General features: G+C 41.3%; 1 protein-coding gene across 1 annotated transcript in view; it reads right to left on the bottom strand.

Annotated features, from left to right (window-relative positions):
* TRPC3 (transient receptor potential cation channel subfamily C member 3) overlaps positions 1-23,559 on the bottom strand; it is a 33,077-nt gene extending 9,518 nt beyond the window's left edge. The window contains exons 1-4 of the mRNA XM_041412091.1: positions 22,977-23,559; positions 14,037-14,808; positions 6,191-6,376; positions 1,532-1,696 (exon numbers count right to left, since the gene is read on the bottom strand). Coding sequence (XP_041268025.1) covers positions 1,532-1,696; positions 6,191-6,376; positions 14,037-14,808; positions 22,977-23,200 — 1,347 coding nt within the window. The 5' untranslated portion in view covers positions 23,201-23,559. The remainder of the gene's footprint in view (positions 1-1,531; positions 1,697-6,190; positions 6,377-14,036; positions 14,809-22,976) is intronic.
* Between the last annotated feature and the right edge of the window lie 222 nt (positions 23,560-23,781).

The following is a 23,781-nucleotide window of genomic DNA, read 5'->3' as shown; positions in this document are numbered from 1 at the left end:
TTCCACAAAACAGACTAAGAAAAACAAGATCAGAAATATTAGTTGCTTTTAAAATAAATTCAGCAGGTTTAATTCACATCTGCACCTAGTAAAAGAACAAAACAGCAGCAGTAGGGGCAGTCTGTCTGCACCAGAAGAGGGGACCAGCTGCTTCCATAAGACCAAATGAGCTTTCTTATTTCAAGGAATTGTTTTCCTTGAAATTTGGGTCAGATACTATGAACTAAGCAAACCAGCACATATTAAACCATGCTTACTACCTGGGCAAACAATCTCAGGTTCCCTTCCTGCTCCTGACCTTTAGAAAGCATTTTGTAATTGTAATATCCAACCACTGACCTGAATGTATAGCGCGTTAATTTGACATGAGCACTGAGGAAAAACATCAGATGTTTATGCTACTGGGAATTAGAGCTCAAGGACAAATGTCACTTTTCCATATTAGACACCAGTTAAAAACATATATTAAGATGTTCCTATTATATGGTGCTGTGAGGAATATATTTACTAAAGGTATTAATGGAAAGTGACATTTCAGAGGATAACGAGAGTAACAATTACACTATTTTCATAAAGGTTTATCTTCAAAGTAAATAAAAGATCAGGTTCCCTTCAAATACATAGATGAGAAAAAACATATCCTGTTTGAGATGAACTAAAAGAATTAAATATAAAAGAAACTCACATTTCTTTGCTTTACACTTGCTAAGGAAATAAAATTCAAAGACCACATTCAGCACAGGAGTACATGTACTTAAAATTTTTAAAAATGTTAATGCAACAGAGAAATACCAAAGATCTATGAATACACCTGATTTGCAAACAATTCATGTGCTACAGACCATCAGGATTTCAAAGAAACTGCTGTCCCTTTCCTTGCAAGATCAGCAGGAAAGGAGGGAGCACCCTTACACTTTCACAAATTTTTAAAAAGGTAAGAGTTCACAGCTATGCTCTTTTACAAATACACCCCACTACATGGTCAGAATGATGCATTTAATTTAATTTCTGCTCTATGGTTCAGCTGGCAAACAGACCTCCTAGGGCTGGGATAACAAATATTTTACTTAAGATTAAGTTCTGCATCAGTAAAGTCAACAGATGTTCTGCTAATGGTTTATACAGGAACAGCATGAGACCTTAGGATGCCACCAGAGGAGACTTGATAAAGAATCTGAGCGGTGACTTTCAAAAACTCCATGTTACTAATATAATAAGTTACACAGCAGATACAGTGAGGTGAGCATAAACTAGGGAAATTTAAAAAAGAAAAAAAAATCTCTCAGAGAAGGTTATTTTTCTTTCCTTCAGTTTAATGTTAATTTATATTCATACTTTATTATTGTGGTTCCCTCTTTACAGTGCAAGTAACAAAAACCCCCCTAGCATCTTTTGGCGCAAGGTTAGGGATTGCTAAAAATATCATTAATTAGTTAGAATTTGGAAGCAGCAGAAGTTGCATGTTGACTGCCAGGAAAGGAAAAGCAGCTCTGAGAACAGCACAAGACACATAATTTATAAAATTCAGTACCCTGCTACATGGTGCAATCCAATAACCAATGGCTAGAAAGGGAAGGCCCAATGCCACAACCAGCACCACCAGACATTTGATAGCTATGGTCTGCTCCCGTAATCCTGAGAGATTTTCATACCAGATTGTCAGTAGCTGTTGCTGACAGTTTGGATGGGCCACAAACTGCAAAGAAAAGGAAAAAGAAAGAAAAACTAAGACATGCTGTCATTAATAAGAGAGTTACCATAACATGCACAATTGCAATCACCTAAGGTCTAAATTAACACCAGATATTTAAGAACCGTGGCTTTTTTCTCATTCCCTTTAAAACAAAGGTTAATAAATAAAGAAGAAACTGCCACATCACAAAAGCATGTGGGACACCAGTTAAGCACATGGGTGAGCAGCCTGGTTTTCACAGCAGTTTGAAGAAATCTGGTAATACACTTACCAGTAACTAGTGAACCAAAATAAAGAAGGCTAGGTGTTTCACAAAAAAGGGTTTGAAAATAAATCTGATAACTGATAATTTGAGTTGGGTTACGAGTGAGATTTGATGTCAGTTGGTTATACTCTGGAAAAAGTAATGAAAATACTGTAAACCTTGGATTTGGTTGTAAAACCATTTTATTATCCCTTGTACTCTGCAGAGATCATTATGTACCACATACACTGTTGTCTACTAGGTCTTGCTTGCAAAACTCTATTAATATTCCAAATCTCATTAAAAAGTGCATAGAGTAGTACAACAGGACAGACTTCTTAAAGAAAATCAAATTAAATCATTGGCAATGAAAACAGGGAACCTTAAACCTCTCAAGAAGAGCAGTCTGAAACTGCTGCATGAACTTTAAAAAGGGAGGCAATCGTCATACTTTAATCTACTTTGCTGTAAAATTCAAGTCCCTAAGCATTAGGGTGTGTGATGCATTAAGCAGTTACTTCACATATTAATGCAGTTTGTACATGAAGTGGAGTGGCCAAGAGAAATAAATAAAGAGATTGTAAAAAAAGTTCTTTAAGAAATTAACGTCGACTCAAACTGCTTCTGTTCTTTTTATTAGGCTGTCACCTTTGAAGCTTATGTACCATAAAAACTGCCAGCCTGGCCCATTTGAGAAGAAGAGATTGGGTTTTTGTGTGTTTGTGCGTTCTGACATATGCCCCCAGCCTCTTCTTCTGCAAAGATAAATTTCATTGTCAACTCAGGACATCAAAGGGACAAATCCCACAGCAGATTAACTGTGGACAAAGGCAGGAAAGTAAATAATTATTTCAAATTACAAAGACATTTTTAAAATCAGGCTTAAAACTGTAGGGAAGAGGAGGGAAGAAACACCCACATCATTCCTTCTGTTACCACAGGGAATGGGAAGAAACAGTAAAGGAGCTTTAAGGAAGTTTACCCAGGGCTGGAAATCAGCTCATGGGCCCTGTGGCACCTCATCCAGAGCTCTGTGCCGGTTTATTCTCCTGATCTATCAACATTTTGATCTGACACTAAGAGGAGATCTGCTATAATTTCCAAAAAATTTTTAAACAAGGAAGACTTAGTGAATAAAATGCCAAGAGTTATGGGCAAGATCTTCTCTGGCAGTGAGTCTAAAGGCTCTTGAGAGGATCTTAGTGACTTATTTAACTGCTGGCAACTGCACAATGTGCACTACTTCCAAGCCCTCGGAGCAAGTTGTGTCACTTCTCATCCATAAAAGCTCTGAAATTCATCCCTCCTCTCTCAGTCTTTACTGAAATACTTCAACTTATGATTATGTTTGTTTTATTTTTAGCAACTTTAAACTATGCCAACCCCTGTTGCTTGTATGTCTCTATTACCTGTATTTGCCTGCAGCTTCATCTCCTCCAAGAACAGTAGGCTCACATCACATTTTACCTACTGCTTACAGCATCCTACAACCTCGTTCTTCCTGAATTTCTCCTTTCACTCTATTTTCCATGCAGTTTCTCACTTTTCATTACATATGTTGAACTTATTATCACATTTATCTAATACTTTCAACTCCTAGCAGAAGCTCAGTGAACAAAAATGATGCATGAGAACAGTATCTGGTCACTAAAAGAAAAAATACCCCAAATTTAATATAGCTGCTTTTCCAAGCATAATTGACAGTAACACTTCTGATGTTTTCAGTTTCATGACCGTGAATCAAGTCATCAGTATGTAAATATTTTTCTCTATGAGTCAGAGTGATTATGTTATTTATTTCTGTCATCATAATGGATGGGTTTAGATGGAGCGAGAACAAATCCTGGCACACTCTGATACTAACACACAAAACACAAAGAAAATTTTGCATCTTCTTTCTTATCTATCAGTTGAACACTTCAGGGTTTGAAAATCAAACTCCTGTGATTTTATTCCAGCTCTTATTCATTTCACTTGGAAATTCCATCCTGATTTTTGTCTCGGCAAGAACTGCAGATTAGTTGGGCCAGTATTAGCTCTTCTCTGGAATTTTGTTGGCAATCTAAAGACAGAGTTGAGACACAAAACTAAAAGCATTAATTCAGCATACAGAGCAAGATTAATTTGTTTTCTTTTTTTTTTTCTTCCCTCCCTTAATTCCCTTAGTCCTTCTCTATTGGGGCTGCAGTTTCAGTCTGAACCGTAGCTTCAAAATCACATGTTTAAAAGATAGGCTCCACGTTGGTGCAGTACCTAGGGCATTAGGTGCAAGAGTTTCATTACTAATAGAATTAAAAACTCCCTTTCCCTAACACTGAGGTTCTGAGCACATTTGCTACTTGTCATATGCATTTTCCTGCCTCTCCTCCCTCTGGACGGGGCATAGGCTCATTACCTATTTCATGGACCTGCTGCTCTGTTTGGCTGCATTACTGGCAACAGGGAACTGACCTTGATGGACCTGACCTGGAAGCACAACTAGAAATACAGAAAGCTAAGGAAATAGGCCACATCCTTGTCTGCTTCCTATGGTGAGAGGGTTGAAGTAGTGGAGTTCCCACATATGAATCTGTTCCAGTCAGGATGTCACTAGAATCTGTCACAGCTGTGACAGAGCAAATCCCAGCATGAAAGGACCACCACGGCAGAGACATTTCCATCCTTGCCATTCCCTGTGTAATGGCCACTTCCAGGGAACTGCACATGTAGGAATATGGTAACAACTCTGCACCATTTATTTCCTCCCAACAAGATCATTCCTCTTGTAGGTTCTCAAGTGTATTTGTCATGAACTGCAGCCAGCACTCGGAGTTTCTCTCTTGCAAGAGAAGAGAACAAGTTTGCTATGAGGAATTATCTTTTTTTTTTTTTGTATTATTCAGATTTCTGCTATTCTTAACAGATCTGTGTGGCCCTTTGCTCAGCAGTGAATTTCATCAGTGACAACAAACTCATAAAAGAAAACCACAGCCTTCAGCGTGAAAGCTGAGACACAAGCATCAACAAAGTTTTGGTACACGTTACACTGCAATAGCATAAAGAAGTATATATTTAGACACTAAAGCATGCTTATGCACTTTGACTTTTTTCCCCCCCAGTTCCTGTCTTTTAAACTAACTTAATGCTTGTATATATTTACCTTGATTTTTGGCAATTAATATGCATTTATCTGCTGTAGACCAATCCTTTACTGGAAATGATGATTTGCTGCTTGGGATCTGTGTTTACAATTTTTATTATCAATCTTTTGGGGCCGTCATAAACACCAGCAATCCCCAGTTGCTCTGGCAGGGTCCTTACAATTTGTTTTATATGGCAGATTGGCTCAAGAGGTGGCCACATAACACAGAGTTATTTATTCTGAGAGACACAAGGCTTCTTGTGGAGATGATGAAACTATAATGGCTGTAAGGAATGGAAGTGATGCTAATCACATAAATAGGTAGCTGTAAATAATACATAGGCACTGCTGTACTTCCTGCCTCCTCTCACAACAGGACACAGTATTAACTATTTTTTGTGCTAGTCTAATGTGGGATCTTGAGGAGAAGAACATAGCAATACAATAAAAACTACAATGAAAGGATATGTATTTATGTCAAATGTGTGATGCACAGCTCCATTTTTCAATGCATAACATTAATTCACAAAATACAAACTACTTTGACAGAGGCATCTACTGAAAATGCTTGCCAAAACACCAATAAACACAGGTACAAAGGTGAAGAACTGAAAGGAATTGTCCAAGCAGCCACAGACATATTCCATGCATTTCCAGGGCTGAGTTTTAAAATATTTTTAAAGGAACAAGCCTGGTAAATCACGTGGAATTTCTCATTATGACACGCAGTTGCAGATACTTATGGGTTGAAACCAACACTTTGACCAACACAGACTTCTCTTTGGAACAGGTATTATTGCATTGACTGACAGAAGACACAGCCTGAGTGTCACTGAGTGAAAATCTGCCTCTACTGAAACACCTTCTGGGTTAATCAGGACAAGAATCTGATCAACTGTGCAAAGCCTGGCTAGCACACCTCATTCATGCCATTACAATCTCCTGCCACTTCTCAGCGGTGGGAAGTAGATTAAACTCAACTCCTTCATTACAGTCCCCTTCTGCCTTGTGAGAGTCTTGATTACTCACCCCATGTCTCAGTTGTGCATCTGACCACGGGGTCACAACACCTGCGGAAGGAGGAGGTGGCACTGCCCTCCTGCCAGAGTGCCTGAGAGCTGTGAGGAGTTACCTTTTTCACTTCGTACTTAATGGCCAGCTTCACGCGGCTCAGGGACGCCCGGTGCCTCTGCGCTTCCAGCGGCTCCGCGTTCAGATCCCCGTTCAGAATGGCCTCCACCTCTTCCGAGTCCCGGCACAGATCCAGGACACCAACCACGAAGTCCTTGCACTGCATGGACAGCTTGCGATAGTCGTTCTGGAACAGGAGGGGGACAGAAAAAGGCCTGTGACAGATGTGCATAAGAGTCAAGGGTGAGGAGAAAAGCACCTGTACAAATTGATAAAAATGAAGTGTTTGATTTTTACTGAGTCAGGTTCAGAGTGTATCAGAGTGTGTCAGAATCATTCATTCTCTGACACAAGGTGAACACCTAACAGCAGCTGCTGAACACAGCATAGGAACATCCATGTTTCCGTGTACCATTATATAAAAATAACCTGAATGAACAACAAGGGGCAGCTGAAAATATCAGAATTTCACAAACAAAGCAAAAAAAGGACTATTAAAAAAGTAACTTCATTCTTGCAAAAAATTTGCTGACAACTAATGAAATAATTGCCTCTGAAGCTACAAATATCTTTTAGCTCTTTCTACACTGCTTAAGCGGCTGATTGCTCATTCCTCTGATCTACACCAGGTACACTTCCCCCTTTTTCCTTTTCCACCCTCTGCTTCCCACCTTCCCTTGGAACTTCCCACACACAATTGGCACAGTGGGTTACAAAGTAGCTGCATAGAGTAACTACAGGACAAACTTGGATACCAACATTGTGGGCAAAATAACCCAAATTTCCTGTAAGAGTGCTCTGGAAAGAACAGGAGAATTCATCTTCCAAACCTGTTCAGTCTTTCCAAGGACTATCATATATGTCAACATCAAATATTTGCTTCTCTCTAATCTTCCTCCTCTGACAAAACATTTGTGGCTGCATTTCAGAATTTTTAGCTATTCAGTCAAGCATGCACATCTGAGATCTTGCCTGTACTTTTGTTTATACTTGTAAATGTCTCCCACCACCTCTGTGACATTACCCATAAACTCTTTTCTTGATCTCTGCTTCAGCACAAACCTCAGTCTTCATTTTTGTATCCATTCCTCTCAGACAGACTTCTAGAAATTCCATATCTGAGATGTGGCCTCTGATTTGGTACAGCTAGAGGAGGAAACTTGACTGAATCTTCCAATTTTACCTTCAGTACCGAACTAGAACCAGCACAACCACCTTTTTCAATTACTCCATAGCTTTTCTTCAGTCTTTTTTCCTCCACCAGGCCAACAAAACACTAATTTGAGCCCTCTGCCTCTCTATTTTCTGTGCTTCACTGTTCATTTCCAGATATTGCCTTTTCAAAATCACTTTTTGAGGGTGCAGATTTTCTCTTAGAGCTGCCTGTCTTCCCAAAAATGTTTCCTTACTGCTTCTGCCCTCATAAGTTTCTCACTTAATCTTTTTTTTTTTTTTTCCCTGAAACCCTCACTGTTTCTTTCTTTCCTAAGTAATTTTATCTCCTTGTACAGGTAGTTTTGCTAAATTTTCAACTCGGCATCTATATAATGGGACAGAGAAGCTAATGTGCTCTCAGCAGTTTCAAATTATTTTGGGAAAAGAGGCTGCATAGGGTAAGTGCAAGAATCAGCCATCAATCCCATAGGTCAGATTCAGATATGAATCAAAATGAAATATTACAGGAGACAAACAAATAGTCCTAGAAGTTGTGTTATTACACAAGACTAACATCCCTGATATGGACTTGGAAACAACCAGTCCTAATCATAGACCTTAAACAGGATCCTGTTATTTCCTTTGGTCATAGAGGACAAATTAATTCAGTGCCAGTGAAGCAACAGGATGTAAGGTTATTTTAGATTTGTTTTTGGTAACCAAGGAGAACAGGACAGAAGAGCCAAATGTAAAAATAATACTGGGATGTGTGATTAAATTCAGTGAAGGGATAAGCAAGCTTATGTATGACCAAGATTTAGTACTTTGAAAAAGGCAAAGTCTCATAAAAAAGCTAATCAAGGGAGTGAAATATACTTGCCAGCATGGAGGTCTGAATGCAGATAGAGCTTTTACATAAAATGTGATTAGATCACAGACAATACAAAGGTAAAAACCCTGCAGAAGAAGACTCCAGGATGATGGCTAGAAAATAGTAGCAGTCAAAAAAAAAAAAAGGAAAACAACAAAGAGGAACAGTCTTTAATGACAGCCTAGTCAAGAAAGAGCTTCATCACAGAGGCCAAAACTCTAAGTATGAACTGCTAGAATTCAGGTTATGGAGAATATTAAGCAGAGCACCACAAGGTGACACAATGTAAAAAGAAGATGGAGATTTTATTCACTGAAGAAAAAGGAGGGACTGAAGACAATCCAATAAAGCTGAAAACAACACCATGCCTTCCATTTATTCAAGTCCTATATTGTTGATATTTTTTTCACAAAATAATTACTAAATATATGCGAGAACTCGAACACTCTTCCTTAAGCACCAAGCAAGAGTTGCTTACACATTTCACTACAGCTAAAGGAAGTATTTACTAAAGGAGGTGGCTGAGCAAAAGCCATGAAAATCATCAGACACAGCTTAACATGAATTCAACAGGAATAAGACTGATAAGCAACTTTTCTCTAGCAGTTCGAAGTAGCTGTAAATCCACTGTTCTAAGTGCATGGGAGGATACACTTCCTGCAGTGACTTCAGTAATAATACAACATAACTAAAAGAGAAACTACATTCTTTCTCACCTAAATTTCCAGGCACTTTTAACTTTACCAAGACAAAAAAAGAAGTATTTGTTTTATTATTATTTGTATCTAACCTACAGTCTAAAGTGGTATCTTATTAAGGTTTAATAAAGTTTAGTTTAGATGGTTTTGTATTATTCAAGTGCTTTAGGACATAACCCAAATTTTGCCCTTGTGTGAATGAACATGGGCTGTCCAGTTGCAGGGAGATGCTTCAATTATCGAGTGTTTTCTCATTATTTTGCAAATTGTGAAGAAATAGAAGAAGCAATAGTGGATTTCTAATAGTTAGGAAATAACAAGAGCTATTTCCATGCTTTGCATGTTTGCCTACCACAAGAGTTACCCAGATTTCTTCTAACAGCAGTAGAATAACAGTACAAACATGAATGACACGTTTCTCCATTGGTAGATGCACCACTTGCTTATAAAAATTGTGCTTATTGCCAGATAAGATTAATGATATAATGGAAGAGGTTTAATTCTGTCAAATTTAAGGATTAAATACAGCCTACATTATTCACAAATGCTGTTATGAGCACTGCAAAGTACGTGCATTCTTAATATCCCACTCTGGCTTTGAATCTTGTAGCAGGAAAACTTGTCAGATTTCCCTCTCCAGGTCTTTATTTACCTACATATTAGCAAATCAAATTTACCCCAGTCTATCTGATTGCTTTACAGAATTAAACAGAAAACAGTACCTGATTCTCAAACAACCTTCTACCTCTAGGGTGTTGTGTGAATATCAGAAATTTTCATCTATGGTCCCAGTCATCCAAATCACCTCTACTCACTCCTGAGAACATACAAATTAAGCCACCAGATCAACACTAACAGCTGCACAAACATCTTGGTAACATCAAAAAATACCAGCCTACACCCTGCATTTCCCAGGTTCCGCAGGTGACTCCAGCACATTCAGGGCAACTGACGACGACTGGAATTGCTAAGCTGTGTCTCACAAGCAGTTTCAGAGTACTCTGACACACATCCTGCCCAAATTTGTGTGTTCTGTTCTCACTCATAACATCAAGCACTGCCCTGTGAATTCATCTGGAGTCTTGACAAAGGTGGTATTGGTCTGTGTGCAAAGAACAAAGCACACGAACAGAAAACCTTCAGCTGATTCCACTCAAAATTTGTAACCACTGCAAAGCAAATTTATACTGAGCAATCACATGCAGTCAGACAAAATGTAGGGATCTGTGTTCTGTTAGAGGAGCCACACTCCTGCAAGCACCAAAATTCATGAGCAATGCACAACTAATTCACAGTCATCACACTTAATCATAAATTTATGTTATTATCTGGTAAACGGCCACTTGGAAATCACATATATGGTGAGTTTGCACATGTAACTGTACATGCAAAGAAAGCACATAATTGCATTAACGGTTATGGATCTGGGCCCTGTCCTTTCAAAAGCTGGGCCTAAACCTAGATCAAGCTTGAACACTCTTTGTTAGTTCAGCTGAGATAACACTATGTAAATTTACTTGGAACACTGACAGATTCTGCTTTTAGATGCACGTCCACATCTTCCGTTGGTTCAGTAGGAGCTTTTAGCAAAACTGGGAACAGGGATTTGTCCTATAGAAAGCAGGACTAAAACCTTTCTGATCCTTGCCAGAGCAATTTCAGCTGGGAGAACTGAGCTTGCTTACACAGGACAGTATTTAGTTGAAAGCTGGTATAAAGAGATAACCATAGGGTTTTTTTAGCTACCTTGTCCTCTCTCTTCCTATGGTGACTCCAAAGGAAAGTTCCATCGGCTGTTCTGACTGTCAGAAAACCTCCCTTCCCCAGGCAGTAACAGCTTTAAAGTTCTCAGGGAGGAGGGTTAATATCAATTCACCTTTAGTAACCCAACCCCATCATTCCCCAAGCCAAGCTGCAGTGGCTATGGTCTGCTAAAAATAGGAGAACAGGAAAACATAAAAGTCAGGAATATTTGTATTGCAAAGTATTTTGTGGTGCTACTGGAAAGGAGAAGATAATTCTCCAACTATGGTAATGGTCACTTTTTTTTACATTAAGACAAGATACAGTTCCAGTTTTTACAATTTGGTAGCATTCCTCACCAAGATCAAAATGAAATTCCTGATGTTATCTGAAATCCTGCAGGCAATCCCTGGAATTAGGAGACTAGGAACAATAAAGTAAAATCAGAGTCAAATACTGTACTCCCTGCCCTGGCCATGAGAGAATGGAATAGAAGAATACATGGGAAGAAGACAAGTGGATACAAAGATCAAAAAGGAGTAAAAGTGTCAAGAATAAATAAATATAATAGACGAAGAGCAAAAGAACAAACAGCAGGTTGAAACAAGGATTTCACAATTGGAAGTAAGGAAGCTTGGAGATGAAAGGAGTAGAATGAAATGGTCTTTAGGGCTCCAGTTTCCTCACCTATTTTTATTAATTTTCAGTACTTTTTTTTTGGCTAAGTGTCTTGCATCTTCCAAGAAAAATCAGGATTCAAAGAAACCAGAGCCCTTTCTCCTTACTTCTAAAAGGGAAATAAAACAAAACCCTAAAATCAGTATGATTAATCAGGTTTTCCTGAGGAACTAACAGTCATGAAAGAATGGCCGAAGTCACCTTCCCACATTGCTAATTCACTTGTGCAAACCCTTTGGTTTGTGGTTTGTGCATTAGAATTCTTAGTGTAAATGATAAGCAAGAGAGGCAGACTGGACTTTGCATATGCAATGGATGTTAGGTTCAATTTAACAAGAATTCACCAGGAAACTTGGCCTCAGGTATTTTTAAACAGGTTCAACTTATGCTCTTTCTCTGTGGGAACACCACCCAGAATAGCACTTTCTGTAGGAGTGCTCTGCATCCTGGAAGTGGAGCATGCACAGGAAACATCGTGGGCCTTAATATTCCATAGATACTGAGAATAAATCATGATTTAAACAGATTTATCCATTTCTTTGTTGTGAGAGAGATGAAGTAATTTGCCCATTTTTCTCCACCCTGAAACAATTCTGCTCAGTGCTGTGCTACAGATTGAATTTGTGTAGAATACTCGAGAATTTCCAGTGATGATCCTAGAGGAGAGTGCAGCAGACGTCTGTAGGAATGCAAATGCTGGATTAGAAACCTTCTCCTCTGGGACAAAGCACACAAGTTATCAGCCAAACACCTTCAGATGACAGATCTGTAGGGAAGAAAGCACTGACACGGGAGTTACAGATGGGAGGAACTCCAGGGAAACTCAGCTCTCCTATGAGGCTTGATAGAAACAGAAGGAAAAAAAAGAGATGTGACGTCAATGAGGAGAGTAGTTATTTCACTGGAATGTTCTGATGTTGATGAGAAGCTGGAATTTCCATGCCAGCAAGGAGTCAGGAACAATTTTTACTGTAGGTGCCAAAACCGAATCATCTGATACACCTGGCAAGGTTAGTAGGCATTGAAGTGCTATCCAAAAATACTAAAATCTGCGAAAACAGTGAATTTCGTGGGGTTTAGGCATCCCAAAATAGCAGGGAATTACCATTTTTAAAACTGAAATAATTTTTTAAAGCTCTGGTTCGAAATGAGAAGCTCAATCAAAAAACTTCACCTTTTCTCCTCCAAAATTTCAAGCTACTTTTTTTTTTTTTTCTGATGAAATTTGTATGCATGGTATTAGTACCTGTGAGATGGGAGTCTCCCATGAATTTCTAGTTCCACTGTAATTTTTCTATAAAATTCTCATCATCTACATCCTTGCCTAACAAAAACACAGTGCAGCTTGCCCTCATTTAGCTTTTGGAGGCAGGGTAGCTTTTCCTCTGAGGAAAAAGAAAAATCTGACATTTTCCCCCGAATAAATACATCAAGGAAGTATTTAATTAATTTGCCAGGTTACACAATACACAGCATGACATGAGCAAGTTCCTTCAGCAAAGAAAGGGGAGGAAGGGTTAAAGCTGATTTTTACATTTCATCAGTGTGTGCTATAATACATTAATCCTTCTCACCACTGAAAATTTATTTTTAAATTGCATTTTAACTCACTCAGCTGAATATGGACCTATTCTTTCTCAGGAATTTTCTTCCTCTTCTGTTAAATTTCACTTGGTTAATTTCTGCTTGTCTTTCTCCAGGTTGTTGCATATTCCTTCTGAGTACTCCACAGGGTAAGCAGTGTTTGATGGTGTTTGGAGAGGTTAATGCATCTTTTGTCTCAGATAATTTTTGAAGATATTAAGCAAGCAAGTGGTACCCAACACTGGCCTTGCAGAACCCCAATAAAGTTGCTGCTACACCCAGAGACAATGCTGTGAATATCTCTGCCCACTGAGAGCAATCTGTCATTCCCCAAGCCAAGCTTTTCTCATTACAAGCAGTCTGCTGGGGTTTGATTTTGGTGGGGTTTGGCTGCAGGGGGAGAATGGAAACAAGAGGAAAGGTGGCTGTTATGGTCCTTTTCAAGCTTTTTCTGTTTCCAACTGAACAGAAAAAGCATTAAAAAAAGCAACAGTTAACTAAGCCATTAATTGTCAGAGGGACAAGCTGAAATAGATAAAGAAGTCAGGGCACTGACATACAAAACCAGATACAGCTGAAAGGCAGGTAAGAGGACCAACATCTGTAAGCACTCAAACAGCTGGTTTTGAACATGTGACATTCCTAAAAGTTGCATCCAAAAAAACCTCCACTTTGGGTATTCTTAACAATTTGAAGACATCAGTCAAAATTGGCACAAATTAAAAAGAGGGCATAAGGTCAGTGCTACAGTGTCCCCAAGAAAAGCAAAATATTTCTACTTTTGCACTTATATTACTCAGCATTTGTAACAAGAACAATCCTTGTGTGCTGCAGCAACCAGAATTGTTTTCCATCTGCTGCAAGGTTATCAGAATGCACACTTTTTCCCGTTTCCAGTTTTACCAATTTTCTCCACACACAGCAGGTACAAAAGCAATTTCATTCCATTAAAAATTCCTTCTAAAGGCTTACGTATCAAGGATAAAAGAGACAATAAGATGAGAGTATTTGTAATTGAAAAAGTAAAAGCACAGGGAATTATTTCAGCATCTAAGGACAACGTGAAGTAGCAGCAACTTTAAAACAATAGCAAAGACAGAGAAACACAAAAACATTACCTTGAATTCTTTTTCAATGTTGGCCAACTTGGCAAGTTCATTGCTGAGTTCAAGAGCAGTGAGCACTGGATCTTCACTGGAGAGGGACAGGTAAGCCGGACTGGCCAGTCCTTTGTACGCATTTATTCTTGACCTAGAGTGACTGAAAGAATCATGTTTTTGCTTCTCTGTACAGTCATTACATTTGCAGAAATAATCATGAGGTCTTTCTATCCTCGCTCCTTTCATCAACAGCATGTGCACTACTTCGTATTTTTGGCAGTGGGCGGCTAAAATGATGGGAGTGATGTCTGGAGAAAAGCGGGTACCGTCTTCGTCATAGGAATAAAAATCATCATCCTGGAGCTCCTGCTCACAAGGGCTCAGAGTCAGTCGCTTATTTACTGAAAACCCAGGATGATTCAAAATTGCTTCCACTATCCTAATGTAACCCTTGCTGATTGCGAGCAGCAGGGCATCTCCAATCCGTGCCAAGTTCTCTTTTTTTAACAGCAGTTCTGTCACTTCCAAATGTTCATTCCCCACAGCAAGCTGCAAGGCGTTTTGGCCCATGTAGTCAACGCAATTGACATTCAGTGTCTTTGACTCCTCCAGCATTTTGCGCACCACGGGGATGTTCCCGTACTCGGCAGCGTCCAGGAATCGCTCCTCCTCGGCCGTCAGGCTCGTGCCCCTGTTGTTGAACATGAAGGCCGGGCCCCGAATGGCCTGTCGCCTTCCCTTCTCCCTCATCATGGTCATACGCCTCAGGGACGGGCTCTCTTCGATGTACCTAAGGACAAAACAAGGAAGGGGTAACAAATTACTCTGGTGGTAATTTGTAACTTCCAATCCTGTGGCTGCAACAACTCATTTTGTCCTTTGTCCATTATCCATTTCCTGACAAGCAGTATCCTGTACTGGGATTGCTCTTGCTTGTCTGCTATCTAAAGGCACTCACAGGCTCAGTGCCTCGGGCCGCTGCTGTTCTCTTAGCATGGTCAAGATTTATTAACATTTTTCATTTCTTTTAAGACATCGCTCCTCTTCAGAAATCCCTCCCATATATAAAATGGAAACTCATCTAGTGTACTGCTTTCATTAGTAATTAATATTATCCATCACAGGCATTCAGGCTGATGGCATAAGTAAGGCAATACTTCATGCTTACCATGTTGTAGATCACATAAAAGTGAGGTGAAAACACATTTTCTTCAGGATGTCTTGCCAAGCAACACATAATGAAGCCTGATCACAGTTTCCTGTGTTACTACTAGAAATGTTAAACCAGGAAGCTTCTATTCACAAGTCACTTTGGTCAAATTACAGATTTTTGGGAAACAATACTACATACACACTCAGCAGACTTTCTGCAGCTAAACTGCTCACAGGTTCCAGACACCAGGAGTCATCCAGCACAGACTGGGATCAGCTCTCACTCCAGTGGACTCCTGCAATGCTGTGGACTGTGTTGGGCTTGTTTCTACATCACCCATTTCAGGAGCTGAGAGGGTCTGTGTCTATATTCTTGTACCATAATAAAAAATGGGAAAGTCACAGAGTTAATGAATGAAAACTGGGATAACTGCTGCACTAGAGAGAGGAAACATGGGTGTAGGAAAGTGACATGTTTTAAAGGAAAATGAGAATCAGTGAACCCATGAACTCTCCACAGAAACCAGTTGCAAAAGAAGAAAGAGGGAGGAAAGAGAAGGGTAACAGGTGAAAAGGATGGGTGAGCAAGCTAATTGGGCAAACAAGGAAACTGGAATTATGAACCAGTGAAGGTACTGGCTGAGAGAACAGGCAGATCGGATGCTGAGCTGAGTCTAGCAAGGCAAGGAAACAAGAGAGGGGTAGGAAGGTTCAGAGCAGTGAGACTGGAGAGAAATTGCAAAGAGAAGGGACCTAGGATGAGAGGCTGAGGAGCAGACACTGGCTAGCTGGAGAACACAGCACCAGCAGACAACTGCATGGCAAGGTCTGAAACAACAGAATGGATGGGATCAGGCTGCAGCTGGGGGAAGAACACAAGCATTTGTGCCTGCTGGAGCAGAGGCCAAAGGCCTGAAAATGTACTCAGGATAGTCTAACCTTCCTTCATCACCATCTGCATATAAATATGAAACCAGTCAGCAATCTCTCTTGCCTTTTCTAGTCCAGCTCAACAGTGAGGAAGGCAGCCTCCAGCTGCTATCAGTTAATCCAGTAGCTCAAGGGACAGAGATCACTTTGGATGATTTGATGGGCATGGGGACACCAAATGCTGCTGATAAACAATATGACTTAATGGAGGGTGTGCTTCGAATACATAGAACACACTAGATATATACATATATAAATATACACAATACACAAAGATAAAGAAATCTTTCAAGTTCCAAATTGTTTCTTAGGTCCTATGTGCCTCTGTTCCTCATCTTTAGAAAAAAGAACAGTTGGCTTCCATCTTACAGGAGCATTGTGAAAATTAATTTTTTTTCCACTTTGCTGAAAAACTCAGACACAGGAGTAAAAGGCCAGACAGAAAAACTGAAAAGGAAATTAATCCTTCTACCCTCAGTGCATTAGAAGAGATGCGAGTCCATTAATGAATGCCAAGGGCTAACCAAAATATTAAAAAGCCCTTTTTAAGCAAACCCTGTCAGTCTGCAAAAGACAGAGCCAAGGGAAAAATGCCACAAGCATCTTTGGGCACGCAAGGGCTCTGCAGTGAAGTGGTCACAGTAGCACATGCATGGGCAGCTTGGGAAGGTAAACATCCAAACTGATGGAGGTTCAAGTCCACAGACAGAGAAAGAGCCTCCTAAGTGCTGGTGGGGGTTGATTTTTGTGGGTGTGGTCTCTCAACAACAAGCTCTGTTGCTCTCTTGACACTGCACAAAATCACTGGATGCAGTACTAGGAGTTTGCATTGGGCATAACTAATTCCATCCAAGTTGTAAGGATAGGCCTGCCCTTCCAGCTATCTACATCAAAATGTACAATCTTAATCACTTGATCACAGCTACAAACATCCTAAAAGCCAGTCCGAGCCCTGAGCATTTCAGTGAACACAAATGGACAGCTCAGCTAGCTGCACATCAAGCACAGAGACTGTGAAACTCATTAGCAAGGGCAGGTCTCTCCTGGGATGAAGCATTTGATCTTTTTACCTTGTTATCTGTGGCTGGCATTTTCTGGGCTACCTGAAATAGCCTGAGTGGCACCACAGTATAAGCAATGCTAACTACTATTTACTTTCTGGAAGATGTGGCAAAACTGCTCTGGCAAACATGACACAATCCTTTTTTTTTCACTTCTGTACCACTTTCTTTAAATCTATAAAAAAGGCTGCCTAACAGAGAGGATTTGTAACTCTGTTAAACACAGAATTGATTTAATGTCTTAAACCTCAGGCATATTTCCCACTTAGGAGTACTCAGAAATGAAGACTTGAGCTCAGAGCGCACACTGTGAACAGCCACAGTGCGCTGCTATCTTATTCCCCAGCAAAATCAGGAGTAAAACCAGATACCTTGTCTTCTCATAGTTTCTTTTTAAACAAGATCTTATTGTCTTTTTTGCTGTTACACTTCCACTCATCCTCCACATCCAAAATCACACAGATACAGAAATGTAGTGTTTACTGTAATGTTATAAAGAAAAAAATTATAGCTATTAAAAATGTAACAAAGACAAAACAAATTGACTCATGCTGACTTTTTGCTTTAAGAAGACTCTAAACTGCCACTTTGAATCTCATTTATCTCTTATGAAATACACAATTCATTTGTTCTTATATATTCAGTGTAATTTTTCAGCATATTTTGAAATATGACATTTATTTTCATTTTATCTACCTTCCTTTCAAACCCCACTATCTGGGTGATCACTGAGGTGATTCATCTGACTTTTGCAGAGACACACATATCCTTTAAAAATTGTCCTTTCAAGAGTGGCTTCCTAGGAAGGAAGATATCCTTAACTGTAAACCTTGTGACAGAAAAGATGTATCTGAAGTGACTGCAATACCTTCTCAAAATAAAGATGCATGATGCTTGGTATTTTAACGACTAAAACATTGTCAAGACATTTCCAAAAAAATGAAAAGCAAAAATTCTTGTGCAGCACCACAGGGCCATGAGGCTGCTGTGTTCATCCACACTTCTCCCCTCTTTTCTTCCACTTGTCCCTCAAATACAAAGACCTTGAAGCCAGCATAGCTCTGGTCAGAGTAAGGCAAGCAACAATAGGGTGCAAGGTCTCCTATTCCATTTTCTGCTTTCCTTTTCTTACATCTAATATTTTAGCTATCCCAAAGAATGAATAAGATAGTTAGAATTTTAGTTTTAAATGTTTGACCATTTTCAGCATATTTTATATGTATTATTTGCCATCTGAAATAATCAAACCAGCAAAATCTCAAGTTGCATCTCTCAACACCATTAGACTGGCTAAATAATATGATTAAAATAGAACTAAGTTTGCATTAAAATATGATTAAAATAGAACTAAGTGTGCATTAATTACTTGTGTTCTATTTGCAAAGCCTTTAAAGTTCAAACAGTCAGCCTTGTCTCTGTAAGGTGTTGACAACCTACATTTAAAAAAGAGGAAAGAAGAGATGGGAATCATGATGCTCCTCTTCCCAACTGTTTCAAACAGTTGAAAGTACACATACACAAAAGCATAAAAATATCTGTAGAATGCACAGAAAAAAAAAAAAAAAAACCACAAAAGAACCAAGTAAGAAAAATGCCCAATTATTCTGTATTAATTAGTCATTAGAGATAAAGAAGGATGGAACTGGAGATCAGTCACGTTAACTGAATGAAGCACACCTGTCCCACCACATCTGGACATGTTTCACTTGGCCCTGAGCCTGCAGCAGTTAAGCAGCTGTTTTGAGGAACTCAAAATCTTCACTGGAAAGAGGGAAGAATGTCAGGAACTGTACAGCAGCCTTCAGGATCACTCATTCCTCAGCTCTGCTTTGCGGCAGTACTCCCACCCGAGTGAGGCCAAGGCTCCTGAAAGAGCACATCACCTTTCAGGCCTTTACCTAATGACAAGCATCACACACGCTCAGACACAGCAATGTGGTGTGCACTCTGAACAACGAATTGGTTCATTACAGACCTGGTAAATAAGACACAAAAACTTATCCTACATTATAACATGTTTATGCTTACCTCAAACATTTTCATCTAAAATGTATGACCTTCATATGGGAAATAAAAAATTATTTTAAAAATATTTTCCACAGAACAATCAATGTTCACTTGTCTCCTGTTTTCTGCACACATCACATTTACTATGACCTTACATTGCATCCTATCCTTGCCTGGTCAGAGCTATTCCTACAAGGAATGTACAAAGCAAGACATTTGAGCAGCACAGCAACTGCAAAAGGCTGGGAAAAAAGCACGACAATCTCTCTGCTTCTGCCATGGGCTGTTTCAATTACAGATTTCTACTCTGCTACTCCACCTATCCCTTTTCATCATGCACTTCAATCTAGAACTGCAGCAGAAAAGAAATGTGGGATGAAGAGTTGACCTGAGAATTCCTTTTTCCTTATCCCGCTCATTATCTTCAGTGATCCAAAAGATTTATAGTCTTGTTTCTAAGTCTACTTTTTAACACTGCACACAGCATAAGCAGTTTTAAAGGAAAGGAGAGTAGCTGGAGGAACACAGATTTTATCCTGGGTCTTCCCAGATCCGTAGAGCAATTTGTGCTGAAGAACAGGCTGTTACTCTCCCTGAACTATCCCATGCAATAAAAGATGGCATCAACAATTTACAAGCAGTTTACCCCCCTGCTAAACTACAGTACATTAGTGATCCTGACTCCGTTCTAGCCCTGAAAAGGAAATGCAGCCCAGCGGTAACAGGCAGATCTGATAAGCACATAATGCCAACAGCGTTTAAAAGAAACAACACCCGAGTCAGCCGAGCAGAAGACGAAGATCGTGCCTCTTGTCCTGCCAAAAGTCACCTCTGAGGTCCCAGTTTTAAAATTAAAGACCCATAATTGCCTTACAAAAGTGCTCAGACATGCACATACACAAGAGCAGCGTTGTAGCTAATGATTCCTGAGATTTCCCAAAATAAGCGATCTCAAGTGTTTTATTTGTTACTGCAACAGAAAAAACCAGCTCTTTCATGTGAGGAAGCAGCTCCTGGCTCTGAGCAGGACCACAAGAGGGCAATCCCCCATCCTCACTGCCTGTCCCCAAGGAAGGCTTTCCCACCCCTCCAACTTCTGCTTCCCATGTGTCAGAATGGGCCGCTGGCAAATTTGTTTCTTCACCACTAAAACTGGCGTCTCCTTTATGCATGCTGGCTTATGTTCCAAAAAATTTGGGAGTCCCTGCACCAAATCCAAAACGCATTAAATGAGAGCTTCCTTTTCCTTTCTGTGAGCTACTGCCTGGGCTTTCCAGAAGAGGGAGGCTAATTCAGCTGAACAGTAGAACATAAATCAGGCCAGCTGCAAGATCTGACTGAGGTCTATACTCTCCCACTGGTCTGAAACGACATAATCCATCATCCAAAATGCCCTCATGTCATCTCACAGAAGTTCTGGCTCCAAACTGGAAAGACTTAGTCCAAAAAAAAGGAAAAAAAAATTACAGTGAAATATCAGGAGGAGGTGTACATGCACTTAGGGGACAGAACAAATTCCTGCCCCATAAAATTAAGCAGAGCTTTTTCTGACCATTGCCCTTCAATAACTCCTCAAAGGAACATACCAACCATCTGAATTCCTGTGGGAAAAAAAGGACTATATATTGGAGGGCATTTATACACACACAGAACAAGGCAAATATCTCACCAGGAAAGAGCCAAGTTAACAGGGCTGTACCAACAATGACTTGTAAAGCTCCTTTGAAACTTAGTCCTTTCTTTGTGTTCTGTCTCTCCAGCCAGAAAACTACGCTGTGATTTTCAGACAGAATAAGGAAACCAGGTATCGGATACCTAGTACATTTAATTTACAGGTTTTGTCCACTTTTTTCCCATTGGGGCAGAGAGTACCCTGTGAAACAAGTATTACATTCAGTCTGCAATCTTAGTGGGAATCCGAGGTTAATTACTTTTTTCCCAGCAATATTTGGCACAGGAGGGAGCCAGCTGTACGCTGACAGGCACTTTGCACAAGCTACTGCTTTCAGAGATTTCAAAACCCATGTCTGCCTTCGTGGGCAAACTACTTCACATCTTCCTGCCTCTTTCCTCTTACACCTTGTGCTGAGTATTTACACTACAAATCCTTCCAGCCAAGGATTCTCACTCTGTGCCTGCTGGAGCCTGACATGTGTCATCCTGAGCACATCAGGAGCAAGGACACTCATCTTTATCTCATTAACATGCACAATGATTTTGGGCTCTAGTATCAAACACACAATGTTACTCCAGGAGAAAAATCCCGCTGCTACACCAAGGATGACCACAGTCACATAAGAGGGAAAATCTAGTTCTGTCTTTTGCCTCTATGCCCCAACAGTTCAATACACTCCTACTACGTTAATCCATGTCAGCCCTCTTGTCAGTCCATTGGGCTCACAGATTCCCAGGATATCAATAATTATCTACCAAACACAATTCCATGAGGCAGAGCTCACTCCAGGCTCAAACACCCACAGATGTGTAAACTGGACTCCAGTTTAATCCCCCCCGTGGTGTAGAACCCATTTCTTCAACACAGGAATATGTCAACCTCTGCAGAAGGACACTTGGACCCAGAAGTTGAGGACTCGTAGCTTACAATTCATCTGAGCCAGCTTCAACTGTCTAAAAATAATGTGTCCAAGTCTCTTCTTATGGCAGATAAAGACAGGCACCTCCAAAAAAGAAGATAAATGGCTATGCTGCTTTTCCCACTGCTATTTCTGCTCCCATTCCATCATCTACATGGGAGTCTAGACAAGTAACTCAAGCACAACTAACTTTCTGACGGCTGAAGACATGTGAAAGACCAATGCACTCCAAGTGCAAATTGCTGGGCACAGGGTATTTGTGAAGAATTTCTGCACAGGGACGGTAAACCCCACTTTTATTTGTGGCTATACCATTCTAAGCACTACCCCAATTATTCCTGTATTTTACAGTTGTCTCTGGAAAGATTTTAATTAAGGCTTCTACAAATGCTGAATATCTTATCTTAAAACTCAGTGTTTGCTATGTGGTAATTGAAATATTTAAATAAGAACTAAACATTGTCATGAAAACATAAAATAGTCAAGCAATCCTCTGAGGTTAAATCTACCTAAACTGCAGCATGTTGTAAAAAGTAGTGAATTACTCACGGACAACCTACATTTTGCAAGTCACGGAAAAGAAAGTTAACATCCCTACTAGTAAAACCGAATGCATTTATCTTGCAGTTGCATGGGCAGCATCTCTTTATATATCTAAATAGATAGCTGCTTATGATTGTACCTTTGAAAATAAATGCATATTTTGGAAGAGCACATCCAAACAGGGTCAGGTACATCTCCAGAACTAAGGCTTTTCTGCATAGGTGTCCTAGTTTTCTGTGGGGAATTCAGTTTTATCTCAGCATAGGTTTAAAAAATACGTAAGAATAAAGCAGATGCATTAGCAACGGGTTCTCTAAACCTTAGCCGAGCCAAATAATTAGTCAATTTCTCGGCAGCTACTCTTGTATTCAGGGGGAAAACAAGAGCGGGGGGGAAAACAAGCAAGGGATGGACTCTTCCCTGCCCCGGCACACACCTGTGCCCGCCTGACGCTGAAGCGGCAGAGCCGCGGGGCTGGGGAGGGGGCCGAGGCCAGGCCGGGGCCGGACGATGCCCGCGGGGCACCGGGAGCCGAGCGGCCGCTCTCGCTCCCGGCCGCGCTGCCGGGACGGGGCCGCATCCCCGGGCCCAAAACTCGCCGGGAGCCGCATCCCTGCTCCGGGGAAGTTGCCGGGCGGCCCCCTGCGAACACCCCCCCGGGCCCCACTTACATGGTGCTGGCAAAAGGGGGGGGCGGGTAGTATCCGTAGGGCTCCCGGAGGGTTTTGACAGCTCTTTGCGGCGGCGGAGGGGGCTCCGGTCCCCCATTGACGCCTCTCCAGCCGCGGCGCCGGCGTTGCTGCTCCTCTTCCTCTGCCCCTTCCTCCTCCTCCTCCTGCTGAGGGGGGAAGGTCACTCTCCCCTGCTCCTTGCTCTTCCTGCTCTTGCTCGACATGGTCAGGGTCCCCTTAGGCGGCGGCGGCCGCCGCTGCTCCCGCTCCCGGCCGGCCTCGTCCGGCAGCGTGTGCGGTGGGGAAGGAGGCAGGAGGAGGAGGAAGGAGACACAAGCCCTGCTTGGCGGGGGACAGAGCACCCGGAGAGGACAAACCCCTCACCACAAACCCACGGCCACCCCGCCGCCCGTCGGCAAGGCGGCGCGATGCGCAGCCCGGCAGCGGGAGCCGGGAACTGCCGGCGAAGAGAGCAAGAGACAGGGCTCACAGCAGCAGCGGCGGCTCTGCCCTCCTCCTCCTCCTCTTCTGCCTGTCATCATCCCTCGCTAGGACGGCATCATCACAGAGGCAGCGGGGCCACGGAGAGCACACCCGCCTCCCGCAGCGAGCGCTCCAGAGAGGAGGAGACGCTCCCGTCCCACCTCCGCCCCTCATGGCCCAGGAGCGGGGGGGGGCGTGAGGGGGCGGCGCGCTGCCACAGCAGCGCTACAAATGCCCCTCAGCCGCCCGCTGCTGCCGCTGGGTGAAGCAAATCCTGTTCCCGCCGAGCCGGGTGTGAGGGGAGCCCTCAGGACGTGCCCGC

The sequence above is a fragment of the Onychostruthus taczanowskii genome, unplaced genomic scaffold (genome assembly GCF_017590055.1).
Source record: "Onychostruthus taczanowskii isolate IOZ18803 unplaced genomic scaffold, ASM1759005v1 scaffold38, whole genome shotgun sequence".
Taxonomy (NCBI): domain Eukaryota; kingdom Metazoa; phylum Chordata; class Aves; order Passeriformes; family Passeridae; genus Onychostruthus; species Onychostruthus taczanowskii.
This window is presented reverse-complemented; position numbering and strand designations above follow the sequence as displayed.